General features: G+C 39.0%; 1 protein-coding gene across 2 annotated transcripts; it reads right to left on the minus strand.

Moving 5' to 3' along the window:
* Window positions 1–229: 229 nt before the first annotated feature.
* On the minus strand, window positions 230–8,394 carry cog8 (component of oligomeric golgi complex 8). Of its 2 annotated transcripts, XM_059993086.1 has the most exons (4): window positions 7,828–8,394; window positions 6,423–7,241; window positions 3,294–3,462; window positions 230–2,958 (listed from the first exon to the last, which is right to left on the minus strand). In XM_059993086.1, exons 1-4 carry the CDS (start codon window positions 8,383–8,385, stop codon window positions 2,642–2,644), a joined length of 1,863 nt encoding a protein of 620 aa, XP_059849069.1. In that variant the 5' UTR covers window positions 8,386–8,394; the 3' UTR covers window positions 230–2,641. The 2 variants fall into 2 exon arrangements, with proteins under 2 accessions (XP_059849069.1, XP_059849068.1); XM_059993085.1 differs by lacking the exon at window positions 3,294–3,462 and having other exon boundaries at window positions 2,748–2,958; window positions 7,828–8,391.
* Between the last annotated feature and the right edge of the window lie 11,681 nt (window positions 8,395–20,075).

Raw genomic sequence — 20,075 nt, forward strand, 5'->3', positions numbered from 1 at the left:
GGTGATCTTTTAAAGATTAAAGAGTACCCATGTGTACTCTTGGGTCTCTGAGCCTGAACCACTTTTTACTTATTTATATTGTGATAATACAAATATTTAACTACATTCATTGTATTTTGTACTTAAATGTAGTAACCTTGATCTTGTACACACAAGATGTTAAATTACACCAGGAATCCTTAGCCTGGTCTGTTCAACAGTTATAGCAAGAAAGGTGCTGATTTGTTTTCAGTGTCCACAGAATGAAAATTGAAAGATCAAGTGTTTTGAAAGGTCAAATTATGTTGATCTTGAGTATTATTTTGATAACATATAAGTTGTATACGGCTTAGAGATTTTCAAAAGGTTGTTGCATGGCTGCACTACTTCAATACTAATTTTTCTTTAAAATTACACTTTTCTTTTTAAAAAAACCTTACTAAGTAATCAATTTTCAAGTCAACACTGAGTTTAAAGGGTGCAAGAAATGCTTCTAGCCATAAACCTATTACATGCTTGACTCTTGGTGTTCTAGACCCCAGTATTCACAATGATGTTGATCACAGCTTTAGGCTTTACTGGTTTTTTCAGTGTTGATTTTCTTCCCCACCACCACGAAACTGATCTGGGAGAGGGCAATCAGTAGTGACTCCATCTGCTCAGGCATTTCATGGGATATAGGATGAAGAATGGAATATGTTTATACAAAAATTATTTTTATATGGGATACAAAAGCAGGGTCCTGGTCCAAGATGAATGGACGTCAGGTTGCACAGGAGCCATAATGCATATACACAGATTCTGTTCACATTCCACTCTGTCTTTATCACCTCTCTTCAGTCACCCCGTCCTTGTCTCTTAAGCCCCTTTTCATCACCTTTCTCTTCACTCCCCCACTGTCCAGCTGTAAATGTTTGCATTTTCCAACATCAAAGTTGGGCACTCTTCGCTGTTGTTACCCTCTTTAGGGTAACTTTCTAATCGCCCCCATTCTCCCAGTTATGCCAAAGTCTCTGATTTAGCCAAAGCCCACTGAACCCCTCTCGGATAACTCCAGGAGAATCTTTAGCTGCTCATCAATTCCTACTCATTTTCAGAAGACTGCAGCCTCCCGTTGCTCTGCAGGAAGTTTAGTGGTTCTCAGCACATTAACAGCTCCTGCAGATGGATTCATATTGCAGGAGGGGAAGCATTTCAGCTGGTCACCATCACTCAATGACCCAGGCTTACAATGCTCTTTTTTAACTCAATGGGTTTCTGTCGGCTGCATTTTTTAAACTACTGAAGGTGACTGAATACAATGAGTGTAAAAACAGCCCGAGACACCTGAAACCTTTTGAACTGCAGATTATACAATCCTTATTAAAATCATCTACAAGAAAAGATTCAGCAATACTTTCATCAAGAGAATTGGATAAAATTTCTCCATTGACAAACAAACCTATTCTGTATTCTGTACCAGAAGTTTAGTATTAGTTTAACCAATTGAAACTAGCATGACTAAGAATTTAAGTCCTATATATAATTTTAAAACACCTCCTGTCTTATATTTAAAGTGAAAAAATGCTTTGGGAATTTTAAATAATTTTAAGTTTCCCATGTCAACATTGCAGTATATAACACCACAATTGCCCATAATAAATAGCTCATAGCCATTAGTACGTTTTATTTTCAGCATTTCCACCACCTGAATGTATTCAGAACAATTCCATGCAAGTTCTATAAACCATTAGTCCCCAAAATGAATTGTTAAGAAGATGCAACACCACACTGGTTGCTCACCTAGATCAGATTTAACATCAATTCATTAATCCTTTTTGTACATTCATTATCTTCCCCAAACAAGTGATTTCACATTTCTAGAGTAAAACTGAAACACAAGTAATGAGAACTAGTAGTGCTGTGGAAGAATGCTTTTTGGTTATTCTATCATTAGTATTAGAGCTGATGAACATTTTGAGAATAGGACTTCAAAAAAAAAAATGGCCCCAAATAAATTAAAACAAGTACATGAAATTTCTGCTAAAATGCCTTCTACAGAGACCAGATGGCTTTCAGCTCCACAACTTGCACAAGCGTGTGCAAATATATATCAAAAAATGGAAACTGTTTAGCTGATCATTGGAGACTGCCCATTTGCATTCCAAGATGAAGTCCAGTCATGGGGTGATACAGCACACAGAAAACAGGCCTTTCAGTCCAACAGGTCTGCAATAATCAAATCCCATTTCATTCTCCCCACATTCCCATCAACTCTACTTGAATCTGCCACTTACAAACACACTACAGTAACTTAGTAGCCAATTAATTTTTCCACATATTACGGACCAACTTAGTTTTAAACAGATATTCAATCATTGGTTTTTCAGTTTTTATTTTATACAATTGTTTACATGTGATGCTGAAATTCACAATAGATGATTTAAGACTTTTATGTACAAGTGTCTGATTTTATAACTTAAAATTAATCAAATGTTAAACATTATTAGAAGTTTACATTAATAAATCTGTTGGAAAAATACTGGATCTTCACTCGCCTTGACTACCGAGATCTTTTATTTTCCCTTTTTTTAAACATTTAATAACCAAATACTCCCAGTCCAGTGTTCCCAGATCCCAATCACAGATGAATACAGTCTCAGTTTTTAACTTAAGAACAGGCCTACGCCTGTGAAGTCCCTTCTGCTCTTTGGCTATCTACGTCAGGCATGGCTGGCTTAACCTCTTCTGTTCCAGCACTCAGCACAGCAGAAGAAACTGGAGAATATTGTTCACTCAACGTCTCAGTTTTTGTTTCCAGTCCGGGTCTGTGCAAAGTGGTTTCTACTGACAGGATATGTTCCAGTTCATCATCCAGACTGTTCTTGGGCGGAATTATAATTTCTTTCTTGGGGAGGATAAAATCAAGCAGTTCTAGTATAACACCTTTATTAATGGAGCCAATGGAGCCATATTTATGAATCTGAGTGGGAGGAACACCTGTCCAAAAACAAAAGGAAATTAAGTTACGTAACATGAAAGATACACATTTATCAATGTGGTAAGATTGTGATTCAAGTAGACTGATATTATTGACAATGAACATAAATGGAAATATTATACATTTATGAGAGTGATCTCTGCTGTGCTGCACAGAACAAGCAGCAGCAGCAAAAGGAGAGAATGAAAAACCAAAAGACCCAAATGTCTTTACGCTTGTCAACACTGCATCAGCATATGTGGATCCTGGTTTGGCCTCTACAGCCACCTGAACACCCACCAACAGACAACCCCTCAGGAGAACATCAAACTCAAGTGATTGGACTACTACATACCAAGTATCTGTGCTAGTTGTGCTGGTGGAAAAAGTACTTGTAAACATCGATTCAAGTAGGGAACCAGATCTTCGGTGAATGTAACACAGAACTGGACAAACAGTTCCTGCTCTTTCACACTGAAAGCAGTTTCCTCAGCTCGGTGAAAAGCAAGAATTAGCTTTGTAACCTATACAAAAATAAAGAATTAGAAGACTTTTTTTTTTTGGCTAGCTATTCACACTTAACATGATAAGGCAATTGTTTCCTCCGGATAGATCGATCACTGTTATTACGAACAGGGTATATCACACAGCATATCTATGCATTTCCTTCTCCCCACTACACCAAAGTGTTTTAAAGGTCACTATTACAGTACAATATGCTGACCTGAAGGAACTCATTCCCAAGGATCAAGTCATCCTACAGTTACTACCCTGAAGGACATTTTGGAATCATTTTTGGTAACAAAATGCTGGCATTTCCAGTAACTCCCATATTCCAAACCAAATAAACCACATGGGATTATTCTACCAAAGCAGCACAAGATGCTGGAGGAACTCAGCAGGTCAGGCAGCGACTGTGGAAATGAATAAACAGTCAACGTCTTGGGCTGAGACCCTTCATCAGGACTGGAAAGGAAGGAGGAAGATGCCAGAATGAAAAGTTGTGGGGATGGGAAGGAGGACTGCTAGAAGGTGACAGGTGAAGCCAGGTGGGTGGAATGGTAAAGGGCTAGAGAAGAAAGAATCTGACTGGCAAAGAGGAGGGGATCTCAATGGAAGTGACAGGCAGGTGAGAAGAGGCAAGAGGCTAGAGTGGGCAACAGAAGAAGGGAGGAAATGTTTTATTTACTGGAAGGAGATATCGATATTCATGCCATCAGGTTGGACACTACCCAGACAGAATACAACGTGTTGCTCCTCCACCCTGAGGGTGGCCTCATTTTGGCATGAGAAGAGGCCATGGGGTGATATGTCAGAAGAGGAATGGGAATGGGAATTAAAATGTTTGGCCTCAGGGAAATTCTGCTTTTGGCAGAGAGAGTGGAGGTGCTCAATGAAGCAGTCCCCCAATTTACGATGGGTCTCACCAATGTAGATGAGGTTGTTTCGAGAGCACTGGACACAAAAAGTGACCCAGCAGATTCGTAGTTCTGCAGGTGAAGTGTTGCCTGGAAAGGAAGGGCACATCCTGGGAACAGATGCAATGGAGACAGAGGAAGTGATAAAAGGGATTAGCATTTTTACAGGAGACAAGGTGGGAAGAGGAGAGTCAAGATAACTGTGCCAGTCAGTAACTTTATAAAAGATGTTGGTCAACAGTTTATCTCCAGCAATGGAGACAGAGAGATTGAGAAAGGGGATAAAGATGATAGAAATGGACCAAGTGATTTTAAGAGCAGGGTGGAAGCTGGAGGCAAAGTTGATGAAAATGATGAACTCAGCATGGGTGCATGAAGCAGTACCATTTAGTCATCAATGTAGTGGAGGAAGAATTGGGGAGTATTACTGGGGTAAGCTTGCAATACGGATCGTTCTACATAGCCAACAGAAAGGCAGGAATAGCTGGGGCCCATGCAAGTGCCCATGGCAGCCCCTAAGTTTGGAGAAGTGAGAGGAGCTGCCAGATGGAGGAGGGTGGAGATAGAGGGGAACTGGTTGGATCACAGACAGAATAATTCTTACAGAATAGATTGTCAGTGAAAATTTAATGGCAGTGTTAGAAATGATAAAATAGGTAAGAGTCGAGAATTGGATCAGGTAAAAATTTAAGTAAGTATGAAACACAATATGCTCAGTGACCACTTTATTAAGTACATCTGCTTGTTAATGCAAATATCTAATTAGCCAATCATGTGGCAGCAATTTAGTGCATTAAAGCATGCAGCTATGGTCAGGAGGTTCAGTTGTTATTCAGACCAAACATCAGAATGGGGAAAAAATGTTATCTGAGTAACTTTGTGAAATGATTGTTGGTGCCAGACAGGATGATTTCGTATCTCAGAAATTGCTGATCTCCTGGGATTTTCACATATGCCAGTCAACTAAAGTTTACAGAGAAAGGTGTGAAAAGCAAAAAAAAAATCCAATGAGTGGCAGCTTTGTGGGTAAAAACACCTTGTTAATAAGAGATGTCAGAGGAAAATGTCCAGATTGGTTCAAGCTGAGAGGAAAGTGACAGTAACTCAAAGAACTGTACACTATCACAGTGAGTGCAGAAGAACATCTCTGAATGCATAACATGTTGAATTGACCACAAGTATACCCTCAATGGCCAGTTTATTAGGCATCTCCTGAGGATATATCAAAAGATAATGAAAGGAAGCAAACTGTTTAGCTGATCCTAAAAGAAAGTCATACCTGAAAGCTCTAGGAGAGAATTGAAAGTTCTCCTAAGTGTACAGAACTCCTACCAAATGAGTGCTGCAGTGAAAAGGGTTTGAATGTTATTAAAAATCAGATACTTCTATGTGGCCATGTCAAGTGGTGAATTTGAATGTAGATTCTACATTAGAGATATCCAGGGAAGAAATTTGGAATAATAATGAAACTTCGCAGATAAGTTCCAAAAGCTCAGTGGAAACATTATTTTACTTATTTTAAAAAGAAAACAAATTTGCTCCTGCTCAGGTTCCATCATTAGGCAAAAATAACGATTTAGGCAGTCGATTTACCACCAAATTTTCTGGAAAGTTTTGTCATTGCCTACGACTTTGCTGTTTATATTCCAAAATATCCTGAACTAAATCTTGCTCATACATCCCCAATCACATTCTCTTTCGTCAATTCCAGAATTTTCCTCATATAGTCTGTCCTCTTCTTATTAGCTATCTCTCTGAACCAAATTTTGAATCATCCCAGTAATGTCACTGTCTTTGATTTGGATATTTGATAATGGTATTTTTGATTTTTGCCCCAGAACAATGATGCACAATAGGATTTGATAATTTTATACACAAGGAAAAACAAGTTTACATTCAAATTTGAGAGAAAAAAGAGATGGCCAATGAGAAGAGTAAACTATGATTTTAATTAAACTAAATTGCAACAGAACATTTTTGTCCCTAAGCTTATTCATCAGCACCTTATCTAAAGATATTTTTGTCTTAGCATTTGTCTAACTTTCTTGCAGTAGCAATGGAAATACCTTCACAAGAGCATCTTCCAAGCACATTGCTACTTCCTGTGCAAGTGCCAGTGGACAGCAGAGTCGAAGGTCATTAAAAGCCGCCAAATTGTTATTTAGAAAACATGCCAGTGGAGGGAAATCTAGAAGTACCATTGGAGGCTGCAGAGTTCCAGGTTGCTCAGTTGGCAGAGTCATAGGGATGGTACTCCCCAACATTGATGGGGGAGAAATTAAGGTATACAAATTCATGTCTTCTTGAAACTTCTCCACAGCCTCTTGAACTGCTTTCTCAAAAGTATTCATAGCAACTTTCTGAAACATAGGGGCAAACTGCCCACGAAAATCTGCTCCAACTCGACTGAAAGAAAGTCCAAAATACATACATTGGCCTAGCAATGAATCTAAGCGGCTACCGACTCCTTTCTGAAGGTCCAATTCCAGGGCTCCTAGGAACTCAGAAACCTTTTGCACTACCCAGCCATGGAAAATGGCACTTTCATTCACAGTCTGATTGCTGGAAATTAGCAACGGATCTTCATCTGAGAAAATGGCACGATACTGAGTGATGATGTCAAACAGATGAACTCGGCAAGCTTCAATTGTCTTAGTTATGTGGAAATAAGGATCATTATCTGATATGGAACCGAGCATAGATTTCAACCAGGCATCTCGTGCTTGAAGAAACTTTATTCTTAATTCTGCTTCAGTGAAAACATCCATTCTCCTCAAATAGCCTATGACCCGGAGGCAAGCTGGCAGCTGGATATTGGTGCGTAGCTGCTGGATGAGCTGGTTTAACATCAACTGTGCGGAGGAACGGACTTCATTCACTATTCCCTGTGAAACAAATGTCATTTAAAAATTTTTTAACAGTCCATTTTTTTCAAAAAAGCTTATTTATATTAGCTTATTTGAAACAATAATCAAGATGAGCAGAAAAGACTCAAATACTCAAGAGTTGTTAAAAAAAACCCCTCAAACTTCCCAAGATTTAGTTGGGCACTACAGTGGCACACTGGATCCCGGATCCTGTGAGAAATTACCTCCAGGTGCTTTGGTTTCCTCCCACATCCCAGAGATGTGTGGGATGGTAGGTTAATTGATTATTGTGAACTGCCACTATGTTAGTGGGTGAGCATAGAATCTGGGGGAGCTGTTGGGAATATGCAGAGAATAAAAGAGGATTCGTGTAGAAGTGGGGTAAATAAAAAGTTGACAGTCGGGAAAGACGCAGTAGGTTAATGGATTTCTTTAAGCGCTGTGTGGTTTTGTGATTCTTTAAAAAGCTACTTTCCAAATAGTTGTTAGGTTGTGTTACACACACACACTTTTTCCAAATAAGCTTACTTTCACTTTGTCTGAACTACTCAATTGCATCTATTTCAAGTCTCATTACGGAATTCTAAAACCCCACAGGTAGTACCTGTATGACGGGTATAGAAGAGTATTTTTTCTCCAATCTCTTCACGTAGGAGGCCAACTCAAGAGCCTCCTCGTAGTAGCAGTTCCTAACGCAGGTATCCATGAGTTGCGGTATCTCCAGGATTTCGAGGATCTCAGTGTGGCGATTAAGGGTCAGACTGTTCATCCTTCTGCTGGCGCCGGTTTCCTCTGTCTCTTTGATGAACTGCTTGCATTTCTCGCTCAGCGCAGGTAGCTTGTCCAGGACAGAGGAGACGTGTTTTTCCACCAGTCCGAAGTCCCGGTAGATCTCCTTGGTGCATTCTGCCGTTTTGATGAAGGTTTTATAATTGCAAAAGGCCAATTCTTGAGTCTGCTGAAGGATCTGGGCCCGCTCCTCCGCCAGCCGCTCGGGTTCGCGGTTCAGCTTGTCCACTCCGTACGAGCTGAGCTCGGACAGGTACAACGTGAAATCGGGGTTCTCTCTCCAATTCTCCGGGAAAGAGTCCCTGAAAATAGAAGCAAGAATACTCTCATCTTCCACGTCAATCCCAAGCGCAGCCATCTTGCTGGCCGGCATGACTTCCGGTTTCAATAACGCAACTTTATCAACAGCCATCCCGACAGCAGGACCCGAGTTTCCGGTTGCTAGGCAACGGCAATACCGCCCAGTTCAGAAACCTTCACAGCTTCCAAAAGCTGTTGATATTTAGGCTTAGAGGACTTGCTAAGCTACTTTACGGAGGTTTTTTGAGAAACACCGACAAAGAACTTTATAGCAAATTGTGTTTAAAAAAATCCGTTTAGTTTAGTAATATGTAGTAATTAATGTTCAACTGGCGCACATGAAGATGATAAACATTATTATCATATACAAATATACCAGTACCCTGCAAAGGATTTCCATGCATTGCTTTGGTCAACGCAATGAGAATATTCACATTTACAGGTAATTCTGAATATCATTAAGCTTTTAATGTTGGGGCAGAGGAATATACATTGTTTTATTTATTAAGAATCATTAGTAATCATATACAAGACTAGCTTTCAGTCTGTTTCAGCTGAATCAAATATTAACACTGTAAGAGTCTCCAATTTGTTTTTAGAAATATTATGTAATGAGTGGCAATTGAACAGGTGTGGCTGTGGCTGTATCAGTTAAATCACTATCCATTAGCTTGATGGCTGCCTTGAACAGACTTCATTCACTTGACATAATATTCAATTTAATATAATTGATCAAAACTAACTATGGCACTTACACAGATTACTTTTGAAGTGAAGTACAACAAAGAAAATTAAATCCTTCGGGTATAATGAAGTATAAAGGGAGAAATCAGTTGGTATGTCATAAATCTGTTCAATACGTACTGTGTTGGAGCTAGACCTTTACTGATAGTAGCAGAATGTTACAATATGTAATGGAAAGAATCATAAAAGTAGTTCTAATATAACACCAGAGTTAAATGATAAGGTACAAGAATATAAAGATGAAAGAAAACAGAAACAGGAGGAGACTAGCTGGCCCACTATTGCCATGGCTGATTTTCCCAGGACTCAGTTCCTCTTCTGTGCTAGTTCCATGTGTCTTTCAAGACTCCAAACATTCAAAAAAGCACAGTATATTTATTTATCTCTTTTTTACCTACATTAATCTAGCCCTTACAATCCTTTGAGCTGGAGAATTTCAGAAATTCACACCTTTTGTGCCCTTGAACTTCAGTTTTAATGCTTCCTAATCATTAACTGTGTCCCCTCATTTGAGACTCTCCAACTAATGGAAACATCTCAGCATCTATCATGTCAATGCCCCTGATGATCTTATATCTTTATGCCTGATTATTCTCTTTGGAATGTATAGCTACTGTATTTTTTAACAAAGTAGGATTTAATAGGACACCATTCTCCAATGACAGTAGCCTTCTGAATTGTTTCCAATGTTAAGGGGACCAAAGTTGCACCAACTGGGTCAAGTGTGTCCTCATGAACACCCTGTTCTATTTTTAAACTTTATTCCTTCAAGCAATAAAGGTTAATATTTGTTGCTTTCTTTATGAATTGTTGTGTCTGTTTGCTAAAATTTTGTGCTTTATACATATGAACACCTTAAACCTATATGGCAGGAGAAAGGAGTTGAGAGGGAAAATAAATTAGCCTTGATTGAATTGCAGAACAGACTCAATGGGCCTAATGGCCTAGTTTTGCTCCAAGTATTACGGTCTTATGATCTTATAATTCATCTGCAACACCTCTTTATTTAGATAATATTGTCTGCCTTTTGACTCATTTAAGTGAAGCGCGCAATTGTATATTTTCCCTCATGTTCTCCTATCGATTCTCGATTTGAGCAACTCTGATCTGCCCCTTCTCCAGCTCCTTAAGTAACGGTATATAACTAAATGCTAAGAAATGCTCTTTGAGTCATTCCACAGGTTACATCCTTCCAGTCTGAAAAACAACTGCTTATTCCAATTCTCCATGTGATAGCATGCTAACACCACCCCCCCAATACCATAAACCCTTAACTTCGCATATGGCTTTTATATGACATTTTGTGAAATATCTTCTGCAAATCCAAATACACTACATTTACAAGTTGCCGGTTTATTGACTATTTCTTATTATCCTAAAAAAAAACCTGAGCAAGTTTGTCAAACATTATTTTTCTTTCATGAACTTACGTTGACTTGGTTTGATTGCATTAAATTGTGGGCCTGGGGTATTTACTGTCCTCTTTGTATGAAATTCAACGATGTTGATCCCCAAACAATCCTTAATTTAAATATCTCTTTTTAATCCTATGCCTTTACATGTGACCAAATCTAAAATAGCCTATAACATTGCTTTCACAAACAATTGTGACACGCTCCACAAATTCTTCTTTTAATGACACCCTTGCCAGTTTCATTAGTCCAGTCAATATTCTTACATGCCTTTGGTATTTCCTCATTTATTGTTTATTCTATTGGAGACAGCATTTTGGGTGCCTATGGAACACTCTGTTTCTTTTCCTTCTTCTAGCATCCAAATTAATTTACATCATAATCCAATAAATGCATACCACAAGAAACTGTAGATGTGAAAACTAGAGCAAAGAACAAACATTTGAAGGAACTGCTGCAGGGTCTTGACTCTAAATGTCCACTATCCCTTTGCCTCCACAAATGATGCTTGACGCCAGCCCCCTGAATTTTTCCAGCAGTTTTTTTTAAATGCATATGTCTCTTCACCACTACCCTAATTAAAAATACCAATCTACCCTCTTTTCCCTTTTGACTATTTTGGAACACCTGGTGTTATAATTTCCTATTCCTGGTTACCCTGCAAACATGTCTCTGTAGTAATGATTAATAAATATTCATTTTAATCTATTTGTGTCATTATAAATGTTATACATATTCAGTTAGATTTTTTACAAATCTTACTCTGAAATTCAATCTCTGCCACATAATTTTGATATTTTCTGCCCCTTCCTGATAAAGTTTGATTTTTTTAATTCATTCCGTCACTATCCTGAGCTATTGTTCTCTCAGTTATTTTGATTTACTGAACATCATATTACTGGAGTCCTTTCCCTCCTCTAATTACATTCAAACATTATCTTATTTACCTGCTGCCAATCTGTATTTGGCACTGGATTTAGCCTAGAGGTTCTATCCCTTGTCACTCCTTTTTTATTTTGTAATTAGCTGCTCACAATTCCTCAGAAAAACCTCCTACCTATCTGGTAAGTGCCTACATGGACCACAACAACTGGATCATTGTGCCATCACTGCAAGCTTTTATGCAGCACACAGCAACTCTCCTCAATCCTGGCACAGGACAGGCAATAAAGACTGACGAAGGGTCTTGGCCCGAAACGTCGACAGTACTTCTTCCTATAGATGCTGCCTGGCCTGCTGCGTTCCACCAGCGTTTTGTGTGTGTTGCTTGAATTTCCAGCATCTGCAGATTTCTTCGTGTTTGCGAGGCAATAAAGCTTCTGTCTTTGCTGCAGAAACGGTGTCTGTTGTCCTTTTATGTTTGATGACTACAATGTTTCTCTTATTCCCCCCACCCCCACACCACCATACTAGGGTGCTATGCATTGTTTGCACATCTACGCCCCCCCCCCACGCGGTCCCTACCCATATCCAAACAGAACCCTTATCTGTTAGAAGAAGGTTGGCTGACTCCTCCAGAGCTATCTTCTACGTTCCATTGTCTGCTTCATTTGCAGTAACACCCTGATCGCATTTGAAGTTATTTATCTAAGGATAAATCATTTGCCTCCTGGAACAGTGTGTCCTTCTTTCTGATGTATCATAGTGCATGAAGCACTATCTCCAGTTTATTAGCTCTGAGAGTGTGTCAAGCAACCAGGAATAGAATGCAACAACTTACACATCTCCTAGCACATTGTGAATCATACTCACTTCCAGCAATGGGCTTTGATCACTCACCCAACTGCCTTTGTCCAGCTCCTTGTACCCATTTGACCTCTTGGTCCCAGGTAAAGTGGAATTAAAATGTGTGGCTTCATGCTCCTTCTACTGATTTGGTGTCTCAATGGAGTCGGAGTTAGAGTTAGAGCTTTATTGTCATTGCTGAGGACAGAGATTGCAGTGTTACTCCATTCAGTGTAAATAAGCCTACTGGCAATTCCAAATCTAAAATAACTTCTGAGTTGTTTATTAACAATGTCCTATTCTTTATACTCACCCAGCCCCTCACTCTCTGGTCAAGGTAGGAATAAGACTTTTATGGCAAGATTTGAAAGACATAAAGGGGGTGATGAATTGTTTCCATATCAATATATTCAAAGCCAGGCAGGACGAGTTTGAATATTTCAAGAACACGATTAACGTTTGTCTTGCAGGGGGGGCAACAAGTGGAGGCAGAGAATTTTCCAAAGATGCAAGGAGAATTTTCAATAAATGTATCGAGGAAGCTACTCTCCTGAAAAAATGTTTAAAATGAATGATACAAGGCTCTTTTAAAAATGTCTTCAAGCACTTTAATTTCAGATTAGAACACTTCAAAACAATGAAGGATATAACTCCTTGGAATGCCATTGGTGGATATAAATTCAAACCTCTCCAATTCTACCACACAGAAGACTCAACAATCTAAAGGTGTGTTTAAAGGCCAATTATTCAGTGAAGTGGCAATCTTAACAAGAAGGCTTGAAGGTTCTTCCAAAGTTGTATAATTTTTATCCACTTTCATCAAATGTTATTATGTGAGGAATAACCTAGACAAAAAGCCTTATTCATGCATGGAACAGACTTAATATCTGCAGTTCATACAGAAACCTGTCATTAGAATGTGAAGCAGCAAAGGTAAAGGTACGATATGATGTCAGTTATAGATTACACCTGTGGTTATGAGGATGAAATAACCCTGCAGTAGGTTAGTCAAGCAGGATTTTCCCTTCAGGAAACAATGCTGGCTTTGGCCTGTCTTGTCATGTGCCTCCAGGTATTCCGTAATCTTATCCCTAACAATTGATTCCAACAACTTCCCAACCACTGATGTCAGGCTAACAGGTATATATTTTCCTTTCTGCTGCCTCCCACGCTTCTTAAATAGCAGAGTAACATTTGCAATTTTCCAGTTATCCGGTACATCAATCGATTTTTGAAAGATCATTGCTAATGCCTCTGCAATCTCTCCATATTTTTAAGTGTCTATGTTTACATGACCATAATTCTTTACTTCTGTAATCCAGTCAGAGTTTTTACAATGAAGCTAATGCAGTATTTTCCTGTGACATAGTTACTTTGAAAAACAAAGAATACGGAAAGCCAAGAAGGTTTTCTGAATTGTAAAAGTTTACATAACACAGCATCTCCCCAGAGCATAATCCTTGTATAAATCAGGAAATACCTTTACCTGAGAGAGCAGGTGTATATGTTTTACCATCTTACCTGAAAAACACAGCTTATTCCACTGTGCTGATTTATTTCTGCACTGTTAGCTGCAGTTATACACTCAGTGGCTACGTCATTAGATACCTGCTGTACCTTCATGGTCCTCTGTTGCCTTAGCACATCTACCTCAAGGATTGACATCTTGTCCTTTCAGAGATGCTCTTCTGCACATTAAGTTACAACGTGTGGATATTTAAGTTACTGTCACCTTCCTGTCAGCTTGAACCAGTTTGACCATTCTCCTCTAACCTCTCTTCTTAACAAGGTATTTTTTGTCTACATTCACTTGATGTTTTTGGTTTTTCGCACAATTCTCTGTAAATTCTGGAGAGCTGTGTGTGAAAACCTCAGGAGATCAGTAGTTTCTGAGATTCTCAAACCACCAGATCTGGCATCCATAAATCATTCTATGGTCAAAGTCACTTAGATCATATTTCTTCCCCATTCTGATGTTTGGGTTGAACAACAACAATCTCTTGATCATGTGTGCATGCCTTTATGCTGCCACATGATTGGCTGATTAAATATTTGCATTAATGAGCAGTGTACAGGTGTATTTAATAAAGAGGCCATTGAGTGCCCACTGTTGAGCAAATCTAAATGGAGCATTGTTGCAGGGAAGCAGTATTGATCAGCAAGAACCCCTGCCACTCAGACTATGCTCTCTTCTCACTGCTGCCATCAGGAAGAAGGTACAGGAGTGTCAGGACCCACACCACCTGGTTCAGGAACATTTATTACCCCTCAACCATCAGACTCTTGAACCAAAGGAACTCTTGAACTCTTCAGTCAACTTTACTTGCCCCATCACTGACTCACTTACAAGGACTCTTCATCTCATATTCTTGATATTTATTGCTTGCTTGCTTGCTTATTTATTTATTTATTTATTCATTTATTTATTTATTCATTTATTCATTCATTCATTCATTCATTCATTCATTCATTCATTCATTCATTCATTCATTCATTCATTCATTCATTCATTCATTCATTCATTTATTCATTTATTTATTCATTCATTCATTCATTCATTCATCTATCTATCTATCTATTGATTGCTGTTATTGTTTTTCTCTTTCATAATTGTACAATTTGTTGTCTTTTGCACATCGGTTAACCATCCTGTCGGGTGTGGTTGATCTTTCATCGATTCTATTGTATTTCTTATACCTACTGTGTATGCCTACAAGAAAACAAATCTCAGGGATTTATATGGTGACATATATATTCTTTGATCTTTGAACTTTGAGTGTGTGTTCACATCTCAGGAGTACTATTTAAATCCACCACTTTGTGAGTTAGAGATATGGAGATTTCAAGAAATATCGACACCTAAAAAAGGATTCAGCACTTTAAAAAAAGTTCAATCTTTTTCAAATCTCTTTGAATCAAGTTGATTTCTGGTATATATAGTTGAAGGCTATATATACCAGAATCATCAAAAATCTACATCAAAATCAGTGACTGGGTCCCTGGGTTACAGAAGACCTGATTTTCACATATTATACTTCCACTAGAGGTCACTAGCAGCAGCAGTAAAAACAATTAGTTGTGCTGAATGCTGTTTCTCTCCCGTGTTTTTCATTTTGTATCCTGAGTACACCGTTATGTGCCAATATATGCTCAGTCCCAGGATCGAACATCTCTGTACACAGTAAATGGAAATAAAAATATTTTAAAAAGCAGATGATGGAATTCTGAAATAAAAGTAGAAATGCTCAATCTCTTGTCAGACAGATAAAGAAAGATCGACTTCTTGCTGAATAGTGGGAAGATATTAAAGAAGATTAATAAAATTATGAAAATAGTGTGTCTAAAGATAGCCATTTCAAAAACATTATAAGAAAATATGTGTTACAACCTGATGTTTTTGAGTAGAGTATGTTACTTGAGGTAAAATGTAAGAGGATTATCTTAGATCAATATGTAATCAGTTAGGGTGATAATGGCTTTAGTTCTCACACTCCCAATGCTGTGATTAATGTAAAGTTGTTTAATAAATAATCACACAATAAATTTTAGTTGAAGAAAGCTTCCTATTGGATTTTGATTACTGATGTGGTTTCATGAATTATCTCATTTCATTTCAATCAGAATTTTGGGGATCAAACAATTTTTATCAGGTCCTGGCTCCACATCGTTATTTGTCTGTATCTTTACAAATTCTTTCTTTAAAAAAGTGTCCACTTCCCTAAGCTCCACCAATAGCAATGACTGTTTCATCCACTGGGGGAAGGGAAGATTTCAATGGTACACCAAGGTGAGGGATCATTTCAGCTTGACAAAGTTGGTGAAGAAGTTGAGGGAATTGTCAGCTCCCTCAGCTTGTCAAGCTCACCATCAGACCCCAGTGCCTTCTCCTGGATGTCTGAAGGAGAAGGCTTTCTAACTAGCCATCTGGATATTTTGCATGTGTACATTTCCTGTATTTTACCAGCCTACCTATGACAAGTGCCATGATGAGATGGCCTTTTCCACACTGGCACTTTTACAACTAGCTGCTGTAAGACAGGTGACTCTAGGGTCCATGTGGGGAAAAGGTGGAGGAAAAAATACTGAAAGAATTCTCTCCCCCCCCCCCCAACCATCTTGAAGATTTGATGGTAACTGGGTAAAACTCGCATATATATTTTCTTTCAGGAGTACAGGAAGGAATCAACCGAAGAGTAAGTGCCTTATGAAGGAAGTGCTCAGTTTAGAGTCCCATCAAGGTTGAGCTGTAGAGGATCGAACCCATGCTAAAGGACCTGCAACTCAGTGGGTCCTGAGGGGTAAATGGAGATTGCAAATGCTGCAATGAACAGTGCCTCACTCGTCTTCTGCGCTCTGGATAATGGCAGAAGCTTTGGAAGCAGCTCGTGGTGACGCTGGCCGATGCTGGTTCCTCCATAAGGGATCTGGAAGGAATGGATTCAGAGAGATACAACACAAAACAGGCCCTTCACAAATTAGTTCATGTTTGGTTTAATAGATGGTTCTATGAATATTTGTTTTGATTATATTTGAATTAGCACCCATCTTATGCTATTTCTAGATTAATGTCTTTTTTAATCTCCCCACATGCTCTTCAACCTCCACTATTGTACATATGACAATAATAAACCAATTCCTATTCCATGTATCTACGCACTTGGGGCAATTTAGAGTGGCCACAGTATGTGACTTCACAGATTCAGTCAATGAGAATGCACACATAGTTTTGTGGAGCACCTGCTGAAAGGTTGGTCCAGGAGTACTGATTGTCTGGAAGCTCAGCCAGCATTGGAGAAGCTAATTGGTACCCTCTGCTGGGACTGACTAGAAAGTTCCTTGGGGCTTTCTGTGATACTATGAGAAAAGTGAAGGTACATGGTTCCTTGGGATTTGGGAAATGCCCCCTTTCATTGTCAAGGCAGGTATCATTTTGCTGTCTAAGTGTGCGATGTCACCCTCTTAAGGAATTGGCACCTAGTTTCCCACCCAAGACATGACTATCTTCTTAGTTCTATGTTAGCCATTGGAATTCAACCACTTTAGCAGTTAGTGCTATTACAGCTCAGGGCGTCAATGTTCAAAGTTCAGTTCCAATGTCATCTGTAAGCAATCTGGTCATCCTCCCTGTGGAATGCATGGATTTTCTCCAGGTGCTCTGGTTTCTTCTCATAGTCCAGCGATGTACTGGTTAGTTGATTAATTGGTCATAGAAAATTGTCCCATGATTAGGTTAAGTTTAAATAGGGTGTAGTTGGGAGTTACTGTGTGCACAGCTCGAAGGGCCATAGGGGCCTATACCATGCTGTATCTTGAAACAAAAATAAAATAGTTCCAGACCAGTCTATTGAGGGCAATGATATCTTGTCCAGGACCTGACCCACCTTTCTCAAAGGATTGCTCAGTCAGTCAAGGGAGAATAGAAGAGGGATAAAGGGAGAAAATGTTATGACAGAATGAGACTTGGAAAAGAAAGGGAAGTCCAGGAGTGAGACAGATTTGGAGTGAGATTGGGTGCAGTAGTAGCGGTGGAATCTGAGAAGGAGAGAATGTGGTGACAAAATGAGGAGGTGTCAAAAAAGACCCAGCTGCTGTGATATTTGTGCCTTGGCATAGGGAAACTAGGTTAATGTATATCAGCACATAATTATTAATCCTAAACATGAATAAGTTGAAGAGGTAAATTTATTTGTTGTGGAACTAGTCAACAAATTCTATGTGAATAATAATCCTTCCTGCATACTTTGAAGAACTGAGAAACAGATTTATAAAATACTTAAAGGAAACTCATGTATTCTTGCAATTCTCACTGATTTTTCTTGTGTTTGCTAACTTCAGCATTGAACACTCCTAGATTCCAAATCAACTGAAGATACTACTTTATAATTGTTTACAAAATATTATCTATGATGCACCATCAATAACTCACACTGAGACGTAAGGCGAGATATCGGCTTTTATTGACTGGAAGAAGGAACCAGGAGTGAGTGTCTATCATACAATGTCCTGGAGACTGAGGCCGAGCGTCAGGCCTCAGATCTCCTCTATACAGGGGCCTGTGGGAAGAGCCACAGGAGCAGTCAGCAGGGGGCGTGTCCTGACAGGCACATAGTTCACCACAATCTAATTCCAGTCAAACCAAAACAAATATTCGCAGAAGGCTGATTTTTGCAATGTGCTGAGCTGTGTCCACGAATCTCTGCAGTTTCTTACAGTCTCAGGCAAAGCAGTTGATGCATCCAGATAGGATCCTTTCTATGCTGCAACGATAAAAGATGGTGAAGATCAAAGTAGACATATCAAATTTCTTTAGCCTCCTGAGTAAGTAAAAGCACTGATGACTTTCCTGGCTGTGGCATCTGCATGGTTGGATCATGAAAGGCTACCGGTAATGTTCATTTCTTGAAGCTTTCAATCATCTTGACCTTATCACTATTGATGTAAAGAGTAGCATGTGCACTGACCCCTTTCTGAGGTCTACTATCAACTCTTTTGTTTTACTGACCTAGAGTAGAGGGCAGTTTCCATGGCATATCATCTGCCTATTTCCTTTGTGTACTCCAACTTATTGTTATTTGAGATTCAGCCCACTAGGGTAGTGTCATCTGCAAACTTGTAGATGGAGTTAGAGTAAAATCTGACCATGTAGATTTTTTTTTTAGTGAACCAGTGAATTTGAAGGGAATAGGAAGAAGCAGACATTTTCAATTCTGGCTGCAGCCATGAATCTAGCTATAGTCCTGACCCCTGGTACTTGAGACACCAACTCCAGCTCCAGCTGCACAGTTTACCCATAGTCTGGACCCTCATCCTGGCCACGCTCCAGAGCCTCGGCTCTAATCACATCCCACATACACGATAAACCCTGACCAATATGCCTGATTAATGAGTGAGACTGATTTCTCAATGTTTTTCAAATTCATAGTTCAAACTAAATTTATTATCAAAATACAGAATGCATATGTCACCATTCACAGCAGAAATAAAATAGAATCAATGAAAAACTACTCATAAAGTCTGACAAACAACCCATGTTCAATAGAAAACAGACTGCAAATACAAAATATAAATAAACAACCAAATAAACAGACAAATAAATAAATAATACTAATCACATAAGTTGTAGAGTCCTTGAAAGTGAGTCCCTAGGGACTGGAATCATAGGTTGTGAATGTCAGATTAACAGAATTTCATTGTTATTTGAAATCTGGCTGTAAAATGGAGGGGAGAAAGCTCCTGTGGAGGGGAAAAGCTGCTGTAGAGGGGGAAAAGCTGGTGCAGGGGGGAAGAGCTGTCCTAAGGGGGAAAAGCTGGTGCAGGGGGGAAGAGCTGTCCTAAGGAGGAAAAGCTGGTGTAAAGCGGAAGAGCTGCTGGGGAGGGGGAAAAGCTTCTCTAGAGGAGGAAGAACTGCTACAGAGGCAGAAACTGAGGTATAAAGTTGGCCAGGATGTTTGGCTGGGAAGGTGGATAATGTATCAGAAATAAAGAGGTGTTTGGTTTCAAGAGGCTCATGTCTGTTAAGGGAATCAATGGTACCTCTGCTCTCTGGCAATTTGAACTACGTTTTTGGAACAACGAATTATATGGGAAACTGATACCTTGAGCTACCAAAATTTAGCTTGAGCTATGGAAATTTTGACCTGAAAAATTTAGGAGGAACAAGAAAGAAAGAAAGAAAGAAGGAAAGAAAGAAAGAGATATAATGAAGACAGGAACAGAAGTTATATTAAATAAATTATATCATCTCAATCCGTCTTCACCAGCTCCACATTCCATCATATCCTTTTCTAATGTGGAAAAATGAGGAGATAGTATTATTATCTTTGTAAATTAAAATTATGGGGCAGTCTCATCTATCAATATAATTAATAACTATGTTTCATGC

Source organism: Hypanus sabinus, chromosome 17, assembly GCF_030144855.1.
Source record: "Hypanus sabinus isolate sHypSab1 chromosome 17, sHypSab1.hap1, whole genome shotgun sequence".
In the NCBI taxonomy this organism is placed as follows: domain Eukaryota; kingdom Metazoa; phylum Chordata; class Chondrichthyes; order Myliobatiformes; family Dasyatidae; genus Hypanus; species Hypanus sabinus.